We start from the raw sequence: 21,921 nt of genomic DNA, 5'->3' as shown, positions 1-21,921 counted from the left end.
CCCTCGGCCGTCTCCCCCGACAGCTGGTCCCTCGGTCGTCTCCCCTGACAGCCGGTCCCTCGGCCATCTCCCCCGACTGCCGGTCCCTCAGCCATCCCCCCCGACCACCGGTCCCTCGGCTACCCAGCAGTCTCCCCCGGCCGTCGGTCCCTCAGCTTCCTCCCCTGACCGCTGGTCTCCACTTGCCGGATTTTGGAGCTTTCTGGATTTTAGATATCCAGATAAAGGATCGTGTACCTGTGCCATCATCTAGCTTAAGTGTCTTGGTGGTCACCATAATCAGAAACTTAATTAAACCAATCACATACAAATCATAGCTGCAAATAGCAGGTCAAAAGTTGATGTCCTGCTTTTTACTTTCCACTATTTACAAGGCACAGGTTGGGATTGAGATAGAATGCTCTCTACTTGCTTGGATGAATGTAACTTCAATAAACCATCCAAGCCATTGCAGGCCAGTCCATCACCTGTGGATACATCTAGCATCGGGTCTGTCCAGTTCAATTGGTTCTGAAATGCTGCACAGTTCTTGGTGTAATGCTCTGCTTTGACTCCCCTGTAGTGCTATGATAGCTTTTCTCAAAATTGTGACCTCTCACAACTAAAAGGACAAGGCTAAAGACACAAGGAAGTTTCCCCATTTGCATGTCCCTCTTTGTCTTAAAGTCGCACAAGTCCCTGACTCAGAATATGTCACCATTACATAAATGGCTCTCCACCAACTTCCCAAGAGCTTTTAAGGGTGGACAATAAATTTTGTTCTTCCTCATAGTACCTAGATCCTAAAAAAATTTTAAAATACCGATTTCAAAGAGATCCCACTTTGGACCGTAGCACTCAGCATCCTGTGACAGGACACATTTAAACAAATATAGTAAATACATACTGTTTGCAAAGTTAATTCGACCAAAAGTTAGGGATCATTTTTGTTGAGTACCTTTTAATGTTCCCAAATTCACCAAGGTGCCTCATAGCTAATTGGGTAGGGATTAGGTTCTCTCTTTTAAATAATGCTGCTGGTTGCATTACCATCGAGTCTGAAATACATCCAGTATAGGATCTGTTCATTTCAATTAGTTCTGAAATATTTTGCAACTTTTGGAGCCTTCTTTAGAGTCCAAAGATCATTATATTCCCTGTCTTTCCTGACTTATGGTTTTATTTTGCTTTTCTGATAAGGGCTGTAGGCACAACAGCTTTGAAGATGCAAAAGCCTATGGGTTCAAGAACAAACTGATTATTGTGTCTGCAGAGATGGCAGGCAATGGTCTGTACAATTTCATTGTTCCACTCCGAGCTTATTACAGGCCAAGAAAAGAACTGAATCCTATTGTGTTGCTGTTGGACAACCCGTGAGTGTATTTTTGATTATTTATTTGTGCTCTTGATTGTGGTTATTTCCAAACCTAGAAAAATTTAGACTTTTGGATTTGCATATGCAAGTTGGACAAAAATGTTAAAAATCTGTAATGCAGTCCATTGATCAATGGATAGCTGACAACAATGGAATATTTCCAAAGGATAACAGTTCAAGTTATGTTTATTAACAATACTTTTGGATCTGATAATCCTGCCACTAACTAATAATTCCTAGATCCAATACCGTCACTATGCTTTATTTAGAGAATTTAGGATTAATTAGTGAATTTCTTCAGTCAAATTTTATTCATTAAATAAATCGCTGTAACAAGCCATCTTACAGAAGAATCTTTCCTCGACAAATAGCCTCTTCATATTTCTGCACAAACACTGAAAGCTGATTAACAGCAATCAACTAGTTTATAAAAAAATGAACCATCAGTGGATGATGTTATTTTTTACCAGAAAGGTATCACTCCATGGCAGGATAAACACAATAAAGGCAACTCCTGAGTCACATCAGGATTCCATTCCTGAGAAGTGTCGTGGAACCAATTCCTCTGTAAATTAGAAAGATGCATTTTCTAAAACTACCGATGTTTCATTTCATCAAACATTCACCATAGTTACATTCATGGAATATACAGTATACTGCTTCTAAAAATATATGGGGAAAAATGTTAAATTTTCCATGTCAGGTTATGTATCACCAAGGGAGTCCCTGAATTTTTTTTTAATGATTATGATCCAAATGCAATTATCAACATTTGGAATAATTCTCCCCTTTATTACATTCTTTTCTAGTTCATGAGACTCTCTGTTTTAATGAGTTTTGTGTTTAAATGTCATTTTTTTGTAGTCTTAAGACTCATGGTCATTCATAACTGAGGGAAGAGATGCTTTAAATTACAAACATTAGAGTGGGAGCAGGAGTTTTCTGCCAGACCGTTATCTTTTCTGTCATCAAGATGCTTAACAGTTTTTAGGTTCTAAAAGTAAAGTGTAGTGGAATGCTGAAACTTACCTTTAGGAAGAGCTCAGGCTTGAAACATCAGAAATATATTTTTACCTCCTATGGATGCTGCGAGACTGATCGAATTCCTCCAACAATTCTGTGTTTTTGATAAAACCGTATTTCTGTTTCTGAAACTACAGACATTTTAAGCTCCTGTTTCATATTAAATTACTTGAAGTCCTTCCATTTCTTCTTGCTCTAGATTTTATTGATTGATTCTCAGAGCCTTCAAATAATTGCCAGGATGTTAGGTGAAAATTACATCTAGAGGTCATGTTAAAAAGGCAATGTTAAGATGGTCATAGGGGACTTCAATATTCAGGTAGAGAAAATTAGGTTGATGCTGGATTCCAAGAGAAGGATTTTTGGAATGTCTAGACTGCAGACATGTAACAGCACAATCAAGGAATTTTGCCGATACACAGGCAGTCTAAAAAGGAATGTGCAGGAATTTGTGGAGGAAGCCTGCAGTGTAAATAGTACAGGAAAAATTCATTACCAGTCATCTACTGCACGTCCAACCACTGGGACTGTTGCTCTCAGGTAGTTGCAGTCTATAAAGGCGCCCAGTGTGAACGACCACACAGGCAAGAATTAAGTTAATTTTTTCAGCAATTTTCCTGACATTGCAGTCTAAAAATCGTTATGAGATAGCTTTTTAGAGCACCTTGTGGTTGAATTCACTAGGGAAGAGACAATTCTAGATTTGGTACTGAGGTAGGAGATCTAAGAGGGACATGTGTTAAGAGCGTGATCTCAGTTCTTTGTTTTTGTTCCACCATGTATATATCCTAAAACTTGGCGCCATCTGGTGGTTTTCTGCAGTAATAAAATGGTCCGGGATGTGTGCTATTGCTTCTGGCAGCCATAATTATGAAAAATTGATGTGTTGTACGATTTCTTTGGAAAATCTTCAAATTTTTCTCCCATCATGACTAATGCCCGGGATTCAACAGGTTATGGGCCCAGAGGGCTTCTTAGTGGAAGGTATACACACCTTATTTTCGATGAGGATGAACAGTGGGAGATTAAATTCCTCAGCTATATGAAACTCCAAAATTTGAAGGACACGATCCTCACAGCAGATAGCAGAGCCATCGACGCTGGGAGAAACGAAGAAGCATTTGCAAAACTGATCCAATTTCTTGGACAGGTTTATCTTTAGACATGCATGATGCTGTTGATGATGGCCAGAAAGCGTTGAAAATTTTGAGACAACATTATCATGGCTCAGAAAAGCCAAGAGTCATCGCATTGTACCCAGAGCTCATGTCATTGGCTATGACCAGTGATGAATTGGTCACTGATTACATTTTACGTGCAGAATCTGCTGTGTCGGCTCTCCGCAATGCAGAAGAGCATTATCTGAGAGCAGTCACCGAGGCGTGCTCTACGTGCTCTTAACAAACTGCTTGTGGACTGTGGCACCACCACGCACATTATTACAGATGAGTCTAAATTTGCAACTTTTGACAACATTCTGCCCTGATAAACACTTTATCGAGCGAGTGTGACATTTCAGCCTAATGCAGCTGAGTTAATGTACAAAGACGGTACAAAGTTTGCAATTGAGAAGCATGGTAAATTGTATTACCTCACTACTTGAGATGATAAAAAGCCTGATTTTTGGCTCGGAGATGTGTTCGAATAGTGTCAATTATACCTGTGACATACAAGAGTGGCACGATATTCTCGGTCACAGTAATTTTGAAGATATTTTGAAACTAGAGAAAGTTGTAAATGGAATGAAAATCATTGGTACCCTTGGTAAACCAAGTGATTGCTGTGTATGTATACTTCGTTAGATGACCCAAGGAAGGAGTCAAAAGCCTGATGCACGCTTGTCTGTCCCATTAGAGTTGGTCCATGCAGACCCTGCTGGACCGATTGGACCAATGTCATTTGAGGGTTTCAAGTACGCTGCAGCCTTGACAGACGACTACTCGGGGATTGGTGTTTGTGTACTTCCTGAAAAGCAAGACTGACACTGTAAAGGCCACAGAGAAGTTTCTGGCGAATTCTGCCCCGTATCAGGAGGTGAAATGCATGAGGTCCGATAACAGGGTGGAATTCACCTCAAATGAATTTAAGGCACTCCTAACAAAGCACAAGATTCGCCATGAAACTTCTGCTCTTTACTCCCCTCACCAAAATGGGACCGCCGAGAGGCATTGGCACACCCTGTTTGAAATGAGCAGGCGTCTTTTGATTCAGGCTAGATTGCCTAAAGAATTGTGGCCCTATTGCTATCATGACAGCAGCACCTATTAGAAACAGGTGTTACAGTAACAGGTTAGAACAAGCCCCATTCTTTGCTATGACAGGGAAACAGCCAAATTTGGCTAAGTTGAGAATTTTTGGGTCTGAGTGCACTGCTTACAAGCAAGAGAAAAAGAAACTGGATACAAGATACATGAAGGGCATTTTTGTGGGGTACAACAAGTCAAGCCCAGCATACTTGGTCTATTTCCCAGAAACTAGAAAGGTCAATAAACAGGGTTTTCAAATTCCCATGGAGAGATGCAAATGATGTTAAACTACTTGAAAGTGATGACGATTTTGTAATGAAAAGGGGTAGAAATACAGATGTTGTAGTGAGGCGACCTGTGTTAAAGTGGAGATTTCAGATACCCAATCACAGGCGTCAGAAGAAAAAGGGAAAACTCCTGAGCATAGTGTACAGTCTACCAGATACCCTGCGAGACAGAGAAGTCTCCAGCCTACCTGGATGACTAAAAGAGAGTTTGAAGATGATCAAATGTTGTGTGGTATTGATTACTGCTACAGGGTGTCAGCTTTTTCTCAAACCTACAGTGAAGTGATGAGTTCTCCTGAGTGTAAGAATTGGGAAATGGCTATGAAAGAAGAGATGGAATCTCTCAAGGGGAATAATACATTCACATTGACTCCACTGCCTGAAGGCAGAACTCCATTGGGGGGGGGGGGGGTCAATGGGTAGGTTTGTAGCAAAGGGGTACAGTCAGACCAAGGTATTGATTATCAGGAGACATTTTCTCCCACTGCAAATCTCACAGCTCTGCGAACACTCATACAGATTTTGGCTCAAAATGATCTAGTCCTGCACCAAATAGACATCAGGTCAGCCTATTTGAATGCTCCTATCGATCGTGAGATCTTCATGGAGCAAGCAGAAGGTTTTGATGTTCCTCCAAAGAATGGAGAAAAGTTAGTGTACAAATTGAACAAGTTGCTTTACAGACTGAAGCAGTCTGGCAGAAATTGGAATTATACCATTCATAAATGTTTGTTACAGGACAAATATGTCCAGAGTAAGGTAGATCCTAGTGTGTATATCAAACAGTCTGATACTGACATGGTTGTAATACTTGATGACCTCATCCTAGCAGCCAGCAGCAAAAAGGTGTTGAACGAAATCAAGGCTATGTTGAAGGCTAAGTTCAAAATGAAAGATTTAGATCGGTTGTCAAACTTACTAGGCATAGATTTTGCGCAGTTAGATGGTGTGGTAAGGATGAACCAGAAGAGATATTTACTCAAGGTTCTAGAGAGGTTTGGCATGAATGATAGCAAACCCAGGTCTACGCCATCAGAACAGAAACTTGGTGGTCAGGGTTATGATGGTGAAGACAAAGTTGACCCTGGAAAATACTGGGAGATCATTGGTAGCTTGATCGATGCAATGACATGCACAAGGCCAGACATTTGTTGGATAGTAACATGGCTCTCCCAGTATTTGTTAAAACCACAGAAAGAACACTGGATCGCTGGAAAACATGCACTGAGATATTTGAAAGGCACACTGAACTGTGAACTTTGTTACAGAAAATGTGAAGAAGGCCTAAGATTGATAGGCTCTAGTGATGCAGACTGGGTCTCATCCACAGACGATAGGCGTAGTATTACTGGTTACTGCTTTAGCCTGACCAAGAGTGGAGCCCTGATATCTTGGAAATCTAGAAAACAGTCCACATGGTGGACCAAAAGGTAAAGAGGAATGCAGTGGTCATTGGGGACTCCATTGTCAGAAATACAGACAGGAGATTCTGTGAGCCAGATAGGTATGCCCGCATGGTGTGCTGCCTCCCTGGTGCAAGGGTGCGGGATATCTCAAATCAGGTCCAGGGTATTCTAAAAGGGGAAGGCAAACAGCCTGATGTCTTGGTACATGTGGGTACCAATGACATAGATAAAAAGAAGGAGGAAGTGCTGAAAAAGGATTACAGAGAGCTCGGACAGAAACTAAGAAATAGGACAGCCAGGGTGGTGATCTCTGGTTTGCTACCTGTGCCAAGTGCAACTGAGGACAAAAATGGAAGGTTAAGAAAAATGAATGTGTGGCTGAGGGGCTGGTGAAAAGGGCAGGGTTTTGGCTTCTTGGATCATTGGGATCTCTTTTGGGGAAGGCATGACCTCTACAAGAAGGATGGGTTACACCTAAACCCAAAAGGGGTCAATATATTGGCAGCTAGGTTTGGTACAGCCGTCGGGTGCAGTTTAAACTAATTTGGCAGGGGGGTGGGAACCTGTATGATAGGGCAAAGGACAGAAGAGATAAAACAGGAAAAGTTAGGTTAGGCAGCGAAAGTAAAAGATCAGAAAGAGCAAGGAGGGTGAAAAAAGCAAATCTGAAGGCTTTATATCTTAATGCAAGAAGCATTCGGAATAAGGTAGATGAATTAGCTGTGGAAATTGAGATAAACAAATATGATTTGATTGGGATTACAGAAACATGGCTGCAGGGTGGGCAAGCCTGGGAACTTAACATCCCGGGGTATACGATATTTAGGAGGGATCGGCAAGAAAGAAAAGGGGGTGGGGTAGTATTGATGGTGAGAAAAGGTACCGACACGATTGACAGAAAGGATATCAACTCGAAAGATGCGGAATCTATATGGGTAGAACTGAGGAATAGCAAGGGGCGAAAAACGTTAGTGAGGGTGGTATATAGGCCTCCAAATAGTAGTGTAGAGGTGAGGGAAGGCATTAAAAGAGAAATTAGAAAAGTGTGCAATAAGGGAATAGCTGTCATCATGGGAGACTTTAATTTGCATATAGATTGGACGAGCCAAATTAGTAAAAATACTGAGGAGGAGGAATTCCTTGAATGTTTACGGGACCGTTATCTAGACCAATATGTCGAGGAACCAACTCAGGAGCAGGCCATTTTAGATTGGGTATTATGCAATGATAAAGGGCTAATCAACAATCTAGTTGTACGAGGCCCTTTGGGTAGGAGCGATCACAATATGATCGAATTCTCACTCGACATGGAGAGTGATGAAATTAAAACCGAGACTAAGGTCCTGAATTTAAATAAAGGGAATTATGATGGTATGAGACGGGAGTTGAGTAAGATTGATTGGGTGGTGTTTATGGGGGAGTTGACTGTGGATAGACAATGGAAAGCATTCACAGATCTAATGGAGAAATTGCAAAAATCGTTTATGCCGGTTTGGCATAAAAATAAACCAAAAAAGGTGACTCAACCGTGGATAACAAGGGAAATTAGAGACAGCATTAGGTCCAAAGAGAGAGCATATCAATTGGCCAAAAAAAGTACCACAACCGAAGACTGGGAGCAGTTCAAGATGCACCAAAGGAGGACAAAGGGATTAATCAAGAGAGCAAAGATAAATTATGAAAGTAAGCTTGCGGCAAATATAAAAACCGACTGCAAAAGCTTTTATAAATATGTCAAGGGGAAAAGATTGGTGAAATCCAGAGTAGGTCCTTTGCAGTCGGAATCAGGGGAATATATAATGGGGAATAATGAAATGGCAGACCAATTAAATTCTTACTTTAGTTCTGTTTTTACAAGAGAGGATACAAATAACCTCCCAAGGATGTTGGGAAACATAGAGACTAATGCAAGGGAGGAACTGAAAGAAATCAGTATCTCTAAGGACATGGTCTTGGGGAAATTGATGGGATTGAAGGCTGATAAATCCCAAGGGCCTGATAATCTACATCCTAGGGTACTTAAGGAAGTGGCCATTCAGATAGCAGATGCTTTAAGAATTATTTTCCAGAACTCGATAGACTCAGGATCAGTACCCATGGATTGGAGGGTAGCTAATGTTACCCCACTATTTAAAAAGGGGGGTAGAGAAAAAGCGGGGAATTATAGGCCGGTGAGCCTTACATCAGTAGTGGGCAAAATGATGGAATCCATTATTAAGGATGTAATAGCGGAACATATGACTAGCAGAGAAGGGATCGAACAGAGTCAACATGGATTTACAAAAGGTAAATCGTGCTTGACAAATCTATTTGAGATGATGACAGGTAAAATAGATGAGGGAGAGCCAGTGGATGTGGTGTACCTGGACTTCCAAAAGGGCTTTGATAAGGTCCCGCATAAACGACTGGCTTCCAAAATCAAGGCTCATGGGATTGGGGGCAAAGTATTGATGTGGATTGTGAACTGGCTGGCAGGTAGAAGACAGAGAGTTGGGATAAATGGCTCATTTTCTGAGTGGCAGGCGGTGACCAGTGGGGTGCCACAGGGATCTGTACTGGGACCCCAGCTGTTCACAATTTACATTAATGATCTGGATGAGGGGATTGGATGTAATATCTCCAAATTTGCAGATGACACTAAGCTAGGAGGGGTTGTGTGCACGGAAGAGGGGGTCAGGAAGCTCCAGTGTGATTTGGATAAATTGAGGGACTGGGCAGATACATGGCAAATGCACTACAATGTGGATAAATGTGAGGTTATCCACTTTGGTAATACAAACCGGAGGGCAGATTACTATTTGAATGGCAATAGATTAAGAGATGGGGAAGTGCAGAGAGACCTAGGGGTACTTGTACATCAGTCTCTGAAGGCGAGCATGCAGGTACAGCAGGCGGTTAAAAAGGCAAATGGTATGTTGGCCTTCATATCAAGAGGGTTTGAGTATAGGAACAAGGATACCTTACTGCAGCTGTACAGGGCCTTGGTGAGACCCCACCTGGAGTATTGTGTGCAGTTTTGGTCACCTTATCTAAGGAAGGATGTTCTTGCAATGGAGGGAGTGCAGAGGCGATTCACCAGGCTGATACCTGGAATGGCAGGAATGACTTATGAGAAAAGATTGCGCAAATTGGGATTGTACTCGCTGGAGTTTAGAAGATTGAGAGGGGATCTCATAGAGACATATAAAATTCTGGCAGGACTGGACAGAATGGATGCAGATGGTATGTTTCCAAGGATGGGAAAATCCAGAACCTGTGGCCATGGTTTGAGGATAATAGGCAAACCATTTAGGACCGAGATGAGGAGGAATTTCTTTACCCAGAGGGTGGTGAATCTGTGGAATTCATTGCCACAGAGGGCAGTAGAGGCAGGTTCATTAAATATATTTAAGAGGGAATTAGATCTATTTCTTCAGTATAAGGGTATTAAAGGTTACGGAGAGAAGGCGGGGACGGGGTACTGAACTTTAAGATCAGCCATGATTTCGTTGAATGGTGGAGCAGGCTCGAAGGGTCGAATGACCTACTCCTGCTCCTATCTTCTATGTTTCTATGTTAGCACTTTCATCATGTGAGACAGAGTACCTTGCTTTGGCAGCCACAGTGTTAGAAAGCTTGTACTTGACACAACTTCTGGGTGACATTGATAAGGGATGCCAGAATGAACCAGTTTTGATCTTTGAAGATAACCAAGGCATAATCCAAGAATCTGATCAATCACCAGAGATCAAAGCATATGACATCCATTATCACTTCATCAGAGATCAGCTGAAAAAGGGCAGAGTGGTCTTTCTGTATTGTCCCACAGCTGACATGGTGGCTGACGTGTTAACCAAGCCTGCAACTAGATGTAAACTTGAAAAATTCAGAAGTTTAATTTTTGGAGAGTAAAACTAATTCAGTTATTTAGGTGTTCTCATTTACAAGGGGTTTAGATGAGTCATGATTTTTGCAGCTGGTAACATATAGTCTTCCACAGGTTGCATAACATTTTTCATACTGTGTCACACACATTTATAGAGCAAGTCGCTAATCTGACAATTCTTGGTCAAAAGTGGAAAATATCTTCATATTTTCCCCATATGTATTAATAGTAATATATGTAACATGTAGTAATATTTCAATAACCAGGAAACATGAGATCAAGTGGGGGTGTTAAGAGTGTGATCTCAGTTCTTTTGTTTTTGTTCCACAGTTTATGTAACCTGTAAATGGCGCCATCTGGTGGTTTTCTGCAGTAATAAAATGGTCTGGGGTGCTATTACTTCCGGCAGCCATAATTATGAAAAACTGTTGTGTTGTATGATTCCTTTGGAAAATCTTCAAATATTTCTCCCATCATGACTAATACCCAGGATTCAACAACATGGGTTGCCTGAGAAAATGAGCAATTAAATAGCAGATGGAATACAGCATCGGGAAATGTATGGCCATTCACTTTGGTAGAAGGAGTAAAGTAGTGGAATATTTGTGAAGAAAACAAAGGTCCAAAATGACTTGGGAGACCTTGTGAAGTATTCCTTAAAGGTTAACTTGCAAATTGAGTCAGTAGTAAGAAAGAAAAATACCATGTTGGCTTTCATTTAAAGAAGGCTGAAATGTAAAGGCCAAGATGTAATACTGAGCCATTTGTCAAACTACATTTGGAGTATTGTGAGTCATTGAAGACCCCATATCTAAGGAAGAATGTGCTGGTGTTGGAGCAGATCCTTAGGACGTTTGCAAGAATGATCCCAGGAATGAGAGGGTAGCATTTGATGATTCTCGGGGGGAAATCTCATCAAAACATTTTGAATATTGAAAGGGTAGGATAGAGTGGTCGTATAGAAGATGTTTCCAATAGTGGAAGAGTCAAGGACGAGAGGGCACAGCCTCAGAATAAAAATGCATCCCTTTGGAACAGAGATTTGAACTTTCTTCAGCCCCTTTCACTCTGGCACTTGAAGCCAGTAATTAATTGGCAATTTACCAGTTCACGTATCAGTATAAAATCGGTATGGGGGCCCCAGGAGTTAACCGCCTAGGGAGGTAGGATCATAGCGGATCTGTTTTGAATCGGCTCCAGTGTGAACAGGCGACCCAGTATGCTCGGTCCCATTAATAATGCGCTGATGATGATCTTGTGTGCGTGGGAGGTTCTTAAAGAGGCAGGGAATGGAAAGAGCAAAAAGATGAGATCACACCAGAGAACACTGTTAACTGGCACATAGAAAGAGTACAGAATGTAAACAACAACAGGAAGTTGTCAGAATGACTACCAACGGTCCACATGCTGTTCATCAAATTGAACATTTGTGATATGGAGTAAAAAAAAATACTCAATTACTTGTAACAGTTCTGATGTTACCATTTTTACACGTGTGTTTCATTGCTCGTGCAACCTTCTTATGCTCACATGTATTTTATTCCCACTACCACTTTCCCACACTGGCTGTAAACTGTGTTATCCCAATTACCACTTTCCCACACTCACTGTAAACTGTGTGTGTGTTTTATCCCCGTTACCATTTTCTCATGCTCATCTTTTGTAAATAAAATCATTTACTACATAACTGCATTCAGAGTCCTTACTTTTGAGACCCATCGAATCTGTTTTCTCACTCATAACACCGATACACGTACCCCCACCCCCCAACCCGGAGAGTGAAGGGCTGGAGTGAGGTGTGCGTTATGTCCTTATAGAACAAAGCATTCACTACCTGCGAGTATATAATACATCACTCAGGACATCACTGCTGGAGGTTGGGCTCCCCTTAGCTCTGCGATACTGGGTTGTTAATGTGAAAGGGTGCACAGAACTGGCTTTTCTTGGTCCAGTGTGATTGGCCCTTATGATATTTCAAAATGGGTTGTTCGCACACCAATTTAGCAGGTTGCCAATGAGAAAAGAGAGTGGAGAAACTGTCATTGCCACGGATGATGGTGGAGGTCAGGTCATTGGGAATGTTAAAATCAGAGGTTGCTAGGTTTTTTTATTTGACAGGGTGTCATAGGTTATGGGGAGCAGGCAGGACAATGGGTTGAAAGGGAAAATATATGAGCCATGATTTAAATGAGGCATCGGTTTCTTGGGGCGGAATGGCCTATGTTTGTTCTGGAGTCTTATGGCCTTGTATCTTATTTTTCTCTCCTCCACGTTTCCTTGGTACATTGTTTGCTTTCAATTGTATTAAGCAAAAGGAAAGTATAATGGATAAATATTGGGAGAATTTGGTAAGATTAGAGTAGGTTACATACATACATTTTAAAACAGATCTTATTTGAAAGATTGAAGAATTCATATTCAGTGAACTTTACAGAAACAATGGAGAATTTTATGCACATTTCACAAGTAGGTACTATTTGAAATGGTGTCATGAAATGAATAGACATTGTTTGAATTGGATACAGGCTGGCTGGTTGAATAACTACAAGGCTTCTGACCTTTTTACAAAGTGCTCACAGAAAGATCACTCCTGGGTTTTGTTTACCCAAGATAACAGCTTGACCAAGAAGGAGAACTCCTGTAGTTTGCTGAAGAAGATGGGGGTTTTTGCAAGGGAGAGAGTCACATGGGCTTTTGGCAGTTGAACAGAGAGAGAGAGAGAGAGAGAGAGGGAGAGAGAGAGAAGCTCAACAAGCTCTCTCAGCCAGTGTGTGTGTGTGATACTGAAAGAGACTGAACAGTCACAGCTGAAGCACGCCAGGAAAAGCTGGTGGGAAACAGAAACTCCAGAGTGCCAGATGGTTGGAAGTGCTCTCTGTCTGATGTTTCTCTTGAAATGTGGAACAGAAAGGAACTCTGTGGTAGCCTGAAAGAAAGAGCTTATCATCTGGAGAACCCTGATGGGGCAAGTTTCATCAGCAAGACATTGAGGTGACTAATGGTGGTACCTCAGTTGTGGAAATCCTGGAACAACATCTCTCTCTGCAAACCTACAAGAACCTTCCTGAGCAGTAAATATTTACCTTTCAAGCACCAAAGCCTGGTGAAATTTATACATGTTGAATTCTGTGCACAGTATAAGAATTGCCTGCAACCAGTGAACTTGGAAGAATGAGAAGTGAGATTGAACTGTGAACCAAAGAACTTTTCTTAAATTTACACACACATCATACATGTGCACTTAGAATTAGAAAGGGGTTAATTTGGGTTAGTTAAGTATAGAGATAAGTTAAAGATTGATTCTGTTTTCATGTTTAAAGATAATTAAAAACAACTTTTGTTTAAGTCACTATTTGTCTAGGTGAATGTCTATTGCTGCTGGGTTTTGGGGTCCTTTGGGCTCGTACCAAAAGGAAACTGTTTAGCAAACAAAATTTCAATTCTGTAATTGTTTTTAAAATGCTTGATTAATACTCTGACAAAACCTCTTTCCTGTCTTCATTGAAAAACATAAAACATTACAGAGTTTTGCGATGATTTATAAATTCTACATCACCGAGTGTGAGTGCTTGCCATTTCTCTTCCACATTTAAGACCTTGGATGAAGCAAACTGGATTAAAGAAAGGATGATGCAAACTCTCCCCTTTCTACTCTTTCTTCACCTAATGCTATTGGGAGTAAGATATAAAAGGCATAAAGTTGGCTGCAGGTCATATGACGAACATTTGCTGCTATTGGTAGCTTTGACCTGCTAACCTTCATTATCAATTCTTCCAAAACAATCCACACAATTAAAATCATGTACATTTAATAAACAAGCAATGCTCAAAACTGTTTTGATTGAATGGGTAGAATAGTTTTATGGCTTTCTAATCTCATGATATATTTTTCAGGCCAGATAATCATTTCTTGGAGGCCATCTGCTGTTTTCCCATGGTTTATTTCATGGCAGGAAGCATTGATAAGTAAGTATCCATATACTGAACCATTCAAAAGCCATCTTCAGTGTTCTGATTAGATTGCAACTTTGGTTAATAGACTGCAGAGAGGGGCATTGGCATCTTGCAAGTGGTCAAGGTTTGGTCTCATTTATTTCACTGACTTGTTCTAAAATCAGCAGTTGAGCATTTTCTGTGAGAACAGTCACTTGTGAACTTGCATTGAGCTTCAGAATTATTTTGGTGTATTTCTGCAAAAACATTAACATTTTCCCATCGTTTTGGAGATGTTGATGGGGTGATAAGGGAAGAGTATGCATTGAGAGGTCTTCGATATAACCATATAACAATTACAGCACAGAAACAGGCCAGTTTGGCCCTTCTCCCACCTAGTTCCGTTGACCCTCACCCGGACCATGACCCTTTCTTCACCACCCAATCTACATGTGACTCACCTTTCAGGGAATTATGTATCAGAATTCCTAAATCCCTTTGTTCTTCTGCACTCCTCAGTCGTCCACCATTTAATGTGTATCACCTTTGCTGATCACTCCTACCAAAATGTAGCACCTCACATTTATCAGTATTAAACTCCATCTGCCAACTTTCAGCCCACTCTTCTAACTGGCCTATATCCCACTTCAAGCTTTGATAAGCTTCTTCACTGTCCACAACACCACCAACCTTCGTATCATCTGCATACTTACTAATCCAATTTACCACCCTATCATCTAGACCATTAATATAGATGACAAACAACAATGGACCAATCCCCTAAGGCACTCCACTAGTCACTGGCCTCCAATTTGTCAAACAATTTTCTACCACTACTCTCTGGCATCTCCCATCCAATCAATTTGTTTTCTGGGAAGGATGTAATAGAGAAATGGAGGGTCTTTTAAAGGAGAGGTTTTAAGAGTACAAAATGTTTATATACCTGTTAGGTTGAAAGGTCAGGTCAAACGTTTGAGAGAGCCATGGTTCTCAAGGGATACTGGAAACTTGGTTCGAAAAAAGAGGGAGTACTACAATAAATATAAGAAAGAGGGGAAGAAGGAGATGTTTGGGTACTATATTGAATGTAAAAAGAATCTTAAGAAAGAAATTAGAAAAGCTAAAAGAAGGTATGAGGTGGCTATTAGCAAGCAGGGTGAAAATAAATCCAAAGGGTTTCTACAAATATGTAAATAGCAACAGGAAAGTGAGAGATAAAATTGGTCCAATAGAGAATCAGAAAGGACAAATGTGTGTGGAGCCAAAAGAAATTGGGGGAGGTCTTGAACAATTTCTTTTCCTCAGTATTTACTGAGGAGAAGGCTATTGAAGTGTGCAGGGTAAAGGAAACAAAGGGGGTATATATGAGACTATAGTGTTTAAGAAAGAGGTAGTACTGGAGCTTTTGAAACAAAGGTGGATAAGTCTCCAGGTCCTGACAGGATTTTCCCCAGGACCTTGAGAGGTTAGTGAGGAAATAGCGGAGGCTCTGGCAGTGATTTTTCATATGTCATTAGGACTGCCTAAAGAAATCTCTTGGTGCCTGCCACATTGACCACCGCCAGTGGGCTGATAACGCCTCAAACCGTGCATCTTGGCGCCTCACAGTTTGGCGGGCAGCAGCCTCCTTTGAAGAAGACCGCAGAGCCCACCTCACTGACAAAAGGCAAAGGAGGAAAAACCCAACACCCAACCCCAACCAACCAATTTTCCCTTGCAACCGCTGCAATCGTGTCTGCCTGTCCCGCATCGGACTTGTCAACCACAAACGAGCCTGCAGCTGACGTGGACTTTTTACCCCCTCCATAAATCTTCGTCCGCGAAGCAAAGCCAAAGAGACGGGTATAGTGCCAGAGGATTGGCATGTTGCGCATGTAGTTCCTTTGCTTAAAAAGGGTTCGAGGAGCAAGCCTAGCAATTATCGGCCTGTAAGTTTGACATCAGTGGTAGGTAAATTGATGGAAAACATTCTTAGAGATAATATATATAAGTATATGGAGAGACAGGGTCTGATCAGGGACACTCAACACGGATTTGTGCGTGGAATGTTGTGTTTGACCAAACTTGTTGAATTTTTTGAAGAGGTGACTAGGATTGTTGATGAGAGTAGAGCAGTGGATGTTTTCTATATGGACTTCAGTAAGGCCTTCAATAAGATTGCGCATGGGAGGTTAATTAGGAAGGCTAAATCCCTGGGTATTAATTTGGAGATAGTCAGATGGATTCAACAGTGGCTAGAAGGAAGTTGCCAGAGAGTAGTAGTAGATAATTGTTTGTCAGGATGGAGGCTGGTGACAAGTGGTGTACCTCAGGGTTTGGTATTTGGACCGTTGCTGTTTGTCATATATATTAATGTTCTGGAGGATGGGGCAGTAAATTGGATTGCAGATGATACTAAAATAGGGGGAAATGTAGATGATGAAGAGGGTTTTCAAAGATTGCAGAGGGATTTAAACTGCTTAGAGGAGTGGGGAGAAAGATGGCAGATGGAGTTTAATGTTGATAAGTGTGAGGTGCTTCATTTTGGAAAGAATAATCAAAGCAAGACATATGTGGTAAATGGGAGGGCATTGAAAAATGCAGTGGAGCAGAAAGATCTAGGAATAATGGTGCATTGTTCCCTGAAGGTAGGAGCACATGTGGATATTCCACATGTGAAGAAGGCCTTTAGTATGCTTGCCTATATAAATCAGTGCATAGAATATAAGAGTTGGGAAGTAATGATGAAACTGTACAAGGCATTGGTGAAGCCAAATTTAGAGTACTGTGTGCAGTTCTGGTCACTGATTTATAGGAAGGATATTAACAAGATAGAGAGAATGCAGAGAAGATCTACAAAAATGTTGTCTGGGTTTCAGCATCTGGAATACAAGGAAAGACTGAGCAAATTAGGTCTTTATTCCTTAGAACGTAGAAGGCTGAGAGGGGATTTGATAGAGGTGTTCAAGATAATGAGAGGGATAGATAGAGTTGATGTGGAAAGGCTTTTCCCATTGAGAGTAGGAGAGATGAATACAAGAGGTCATGGGTTGAGAGTTGACGGGTAAAGGTTTAGGAGTAACATGAGGGGGACCTTCTTTACTCAGAGAGTGGTTACTGTGTGGAATGGGCTTCCGGGTAAGGTGGTGGAGGCAGGGTCAATGTTGTCATTTAAGAAAGAGATGGATAAGTATATGGATGGGTGGGGGATGGAGGGATATGGGCAGAGTGCTGGTAGGTGGGATTAGAGGAGGGTACTTGGATCAGTGTGGACTAGAAGGGCCAAATTGGCCTGTTTCCATGCTGTAATTGTTATATGGTTATTGTTGAATCCATTTCACTACTTCACCATTAATACCTAATGCTTGATCTTTCATAACTAGCCTCTTATCCAGAACCTTGTCAAAAGCCTTACTAAAGTCCATATAGACAACATCCACAGTCTTCCCCTTGTCCATCTTCTTAGTATCCTCTTCGAAAAATTTTACAAGATTTGTTCAACATAATCTACCACCTAAAACCGTGTTGACTATAACCATATAACCATATAGCATGGAACTCCTAATTAATCCCTGTCTTTCCAAACAGTTGTACATACTATCTCTAAGAACGGTCTTCATTAATTTACCCACTGAAATCAGACTCACAGGCCTATAATTACCAGGTTTACTTTTGGAGCCTTTTATAAACAGCTGAACAACATGAGCTATCCAGTTAACATCTGGAGTGGCATTTTCTTCGAAAAAGTACAAAAGTTCCCTGGTATCCGACACCTCAGGGGATTAGTAGATGCTGGATAAGTGTATTTTCCAGTTGCTTAAGACTTACCCTTACAATGTCTAACTAATACACCTCTATTAAGAATAAACAGTTTAAAAGACAAAAATATTAACTATACTGTAATTGCACTGAACAAACTTCACTTGCATAAATATATAAATCTTAAAGCATTTTAATTTATTTTCAGTCACATTCTTTGAAAACATTTAACTGTCGCTGCATCTGCAGGTTCCTCACCTCCACGGAGCAGCCCAAAAGACGAACAATATCTTTGTAGATAATTAGCACCCCCTCCCCCAAGTTTATAGATAAAGCCTCCGACCGGAGCAAATGATAAGCATGGATGAGGAGATATTTTAAAAGAATCATCCCAATGGCGAGGGGCATCAACCAGCTCTTCACCCTGGGCGACGCCACTGCTGTTTCACACAACTTTATTCAAACATCTGCAACACGCAAAGCACTACCAAGGCTCTCTGCTGGCTGAATCTTCACCAAAGGTTTATGTGTTACTTCAGAGAACATTAACTATTACAATTTCAAATGCGTACTTTTTTACCTATCATTTTATTCTGATACCAGGGGTTGAACATTGGTTGAATTAGATATTCAATGGATGGCGCATTGTGATCTGAATTTAATTCTAACCCATAGGAATGGCATGAAAGCCTCTATATTTACCTGCCATTTAGAGCATGAAATGGGTCAAGAAATTCACCACCTAGGTACTAATCAGTCCAAAGATCAGTCAAAGCGATGAATATTGTCAGCAATAAAAAGACTCTTACTGATTTATTAATAAACTGATAAGGACTGAAATAAGCCATACCTTTTATGTACCTGGGTGGGATGATAGCAATAAATTAAAAAAATCCACAGCACTGATATTGAAAGTAAGTCCTTAATATATGAAATTAATTAAAGGCCTCTTACATAAATGTTCTTAGTGGTTCCTCTTCTCAACTTAAAGATGATAAAGACTAATAATCTGTTTGTAGATAATTTGGTGGAAGGGAAGTATATTGTTTTCAACTGAATCAACAAAATATCTCTCAGAGAATACCTTCTGAGGGAGATATGTTTCAGACATTTGAACCCTTGGTCTTGTTTTACTTTTTGTTTTCTGGGACATATTCCGCAGCCTGGATAATCTACTACAGTGTGGGATTATTTATGCTGATAACCTGGTAGTTGTGGACAAAGAGAGTACGATGAGTGCTGAAGAAGATTATATGGCTGATGCAAAGACCATTGTCAATGTTCAAACAATGTTCAGGTAGGAACATTTCTGTAAAACATAGACATGTATAAATGATTTTTGGACTTTCTCAAGTAAATTGGATTGCTTCCAATTCTATTTTTTTCCTCATTGTAATGAATGTCAACCTCAATTTTTCACATTCCAGTAAATGGTACAGCTCAATGCATGTTTATTGCACGATCAGACCTGTACCTATAGCTAAATGTTGCCTAAAAAATGTGTGCCTCCCTTGGTGCTGGAACCTGAACCAAAAACCAAATTGATGGAAGATTCCAGGGAGTTCTGGACACATTCAGAATAACCGTTCTTGTGTCCAGGTCATGTGTTTTCATTGATAGAACTTTGTAAAAGAGTGAGAAAGAAACAAAGCATGTAATTTTTCATGGGATAACATGCCTGTCCAGCAATATTCATACCTTCTGAACACATTTCATTTTAAGACTTGCTGCTTTGGTCCAGTGAAGGACCTTCATTTTATGAAGACAAATAAAAAGACAACTTTTGGGAAGTGTTGAAGGTTTGATGTAAAAACATGAAAACATCAAGCCAGAAAAGACATTATAAATGATGAAACTGCCTGAAACCCTAGTTCTGAAAAATTTGTGTCCTGATGGGCTTAGATTTTCCAGAATGTTGTTTTCCATTCTAATTATAATGGGTGCATGATATTTTTAAGCATGTTATATACATTTTTACAAACTGGGTAACCCACCATGTATTATATGTGTATGTGCTATACAAGAATTATTTACACATTGAATATAAAATTGAACTTATTTGAGCAGCAGCTGGTTCTAAATTCAAAATTATTTTAATCACTTGAATTGAAAAAGAACAGTTTTGTAATAAATTATTTTATTTACAAAAGACAGGTGTGGGGGGAAAATGGTAATGGGAATAACATGCGCACAGTTTATAACGAGCGTGGGAAAGTAGTAGTGGGAATAAAAACACACAATTTATAGCGGTTGTGAGAAAGTCACACCAGGAATAAACAATGAGCACAATTTATAGCCATCATGGGAAAGTAATAGCAGCAATGAAACATGAATAGAATTTACAGACAAATGTGGGAAAATCACACCAGGATGAAACTCGTGTATGCACATACACACACAACAAAATGGGTACATACAAAATAGTAAAATTCAAAATTTTGATCTTGGTATCTTGGGAATATCACTTTTGACTGAGTGCCATGGTATTTTGAGAAACAAGATACTCTGGCTAGGGCACTGCACCTTATCAATATTAATTGCCTAGACCTCTCCCTGGAGGGAGGATTTTAATGTATCAAGTGCCTCTGAGAAAACGGTCTCAGACTGACCTTGCAGGAGAATATCATCTATATAATGGGTGATAGACACCTCTGGGGGAAGTTGAATGGGATGTAAATCGCCGGAGATTATATGTGGCAGATAATGGGACTATGGAATGTGTATTGTCTCCTGTCCCATGTAAATACAAATTGCTCTTGTGAGTTGGAATGTAGATATATGTGTGTGCATTTATACAAGAATATTTATGCATAGTTTAAGATTTTTCACACATTATATGAGTGAAAATACGGTCATTCTGGATGGTGAAATCAAAACAATACAAATACTTGGTGGAAAAAAAATTCTTAACATATACATATATATATATATATATATATATAATAATGCAAATGTTATTCTTGGAGATGAAATTTAGGGTCACTTCTGTTGTCCCCTATTAATGAATGGCTGAGAGGAAGTGTGTGTGGGGCATAAATACCAATATGGACCAATTGGTGACATATGTGACAAATATTTTGCAAATTACCTTGATGGAATTAACTATGAACAAATGTATCACTCAAATAGTGTTTAATTTTTGGGGAAAATATTTTTTTTTAATTAAATCCAAGAACATTATTGAAATCACATTGAAGCTGTAACCTTGTGGTGTTCTAGTTTCACTGTTCACATCCCTCTAAGTATGTCACTGAGGATTAGAGGAAACCGAATTAGCTGATTGCATTTCTGCATTCAAGGTTATGTTCCCACAAGAGAAATGCCTTTACCTTAAATTGAAGTCACTGTCGTAATATTTGACTTCTCTGATGAAATATGTTCCTGCAGACAGCTGCAAGATATTGGGATTTTGCCACCTATCTTCTCAACCACCTTCTCTCTCATCACAAGAAACCAATTGCTTTCAGTTTCCTGAAATTCCTCTTGGCATCAATGCACTAAATGCCATTTTATTCATGAATTCTCAGTATCCATGAAAGATTCATTTATTCACACTTCACCCATCATTTCTCTAGTCCTGGTAGAATGTTTCAATTATGCTGCTTGCATCACGAGCTTCTTTGGGACCGTAAACAGTTGTAGCATTAGAAAACCACAGGCGAACAGTTGCTCATCCCTCCTCTGCCTGTATTGAAATGTCATTTGTTTGTTCTTTGTTTCAGGCTGTTCCCCAGTCTCAGCATCGTCACAGAACTGACTCACCCCTCAAATATGAGGTTCATGCAGTTTCGAGCCAAGGACTGTTATTCACTTGCACTTTCCAAGTTAGAAAAGGTAACTCCTCAGTTATCTTTAGAGTGATTTCTCTATTATATACTTCTGTCAAGAAGTTCACCTTGGGTGGGAGTCCAAAGCATATTTAATTTTCAGTAGGTGCCTGGTTGCTATAGATGCTTTTCTCTTGAAACATAACCTTGATGGGAGATGTAATTAGCTAAGACAGAATTAGTCATATTGTTTAAAATGGACTTGGGTTGATACTGAAAAACTATTTTTCCTCAGAATCAAT

The 21,921-nt window shown here is 40.2% G+C and overlaps 1 protein-coding gene across 1 annotated transcript in view; it reads left to right on the top strand.

Annotated features, from left to right (window-relative positions):
* kcnt1b (potassium sodium-activated channel subfamily T member 1b) overlaps window positions 1-21,921 on the top strand; it is a 175,674-nt gene that overhangs the window by 122,543 nt on the left and 31,210 nt on the right. The window contains exons 20-23 of the mRNA XM_069916271.1: window positions 1,180-1,352; window positions 14,076-14,147; window positions 19,015-19,149; window positions 21,575-21,686. Coding sequence (XP_069772372.1) covers window positions 1,180-1,352; window positions 14,076-14,147; window positions 19,015-19,149; window positions 21,575-21,686 — 492 coding nt within the window. The remainder of the gene's footprint in view (window positions 1-1,179; window positions 1,353-14,075; window positions 14,148-19,014; window positions 19,150-21,574; window positions 21,687-21,921) is intronic.

Source organism: Narcine bancroftii, chromosome 1, assembly GCF_036971445.1.
Source record: "Narcine bancroftii isolate sNarBan1 chromosome 1, sNarBan1.hap1, whole genome shotgun sequence".
Classification (NCBI taxonomy): domain Eukaryota; kingdom Metazoa; phylum Chordata; class Chondrichthyes; order Torpediniformes; family Narcinidae; genus Narcine; species Narcine bancroftii.
Note: the sequence above shows the minus strand (reverse complement) of the source record. Positions and strands in the feature narration are given on the sequence as shown.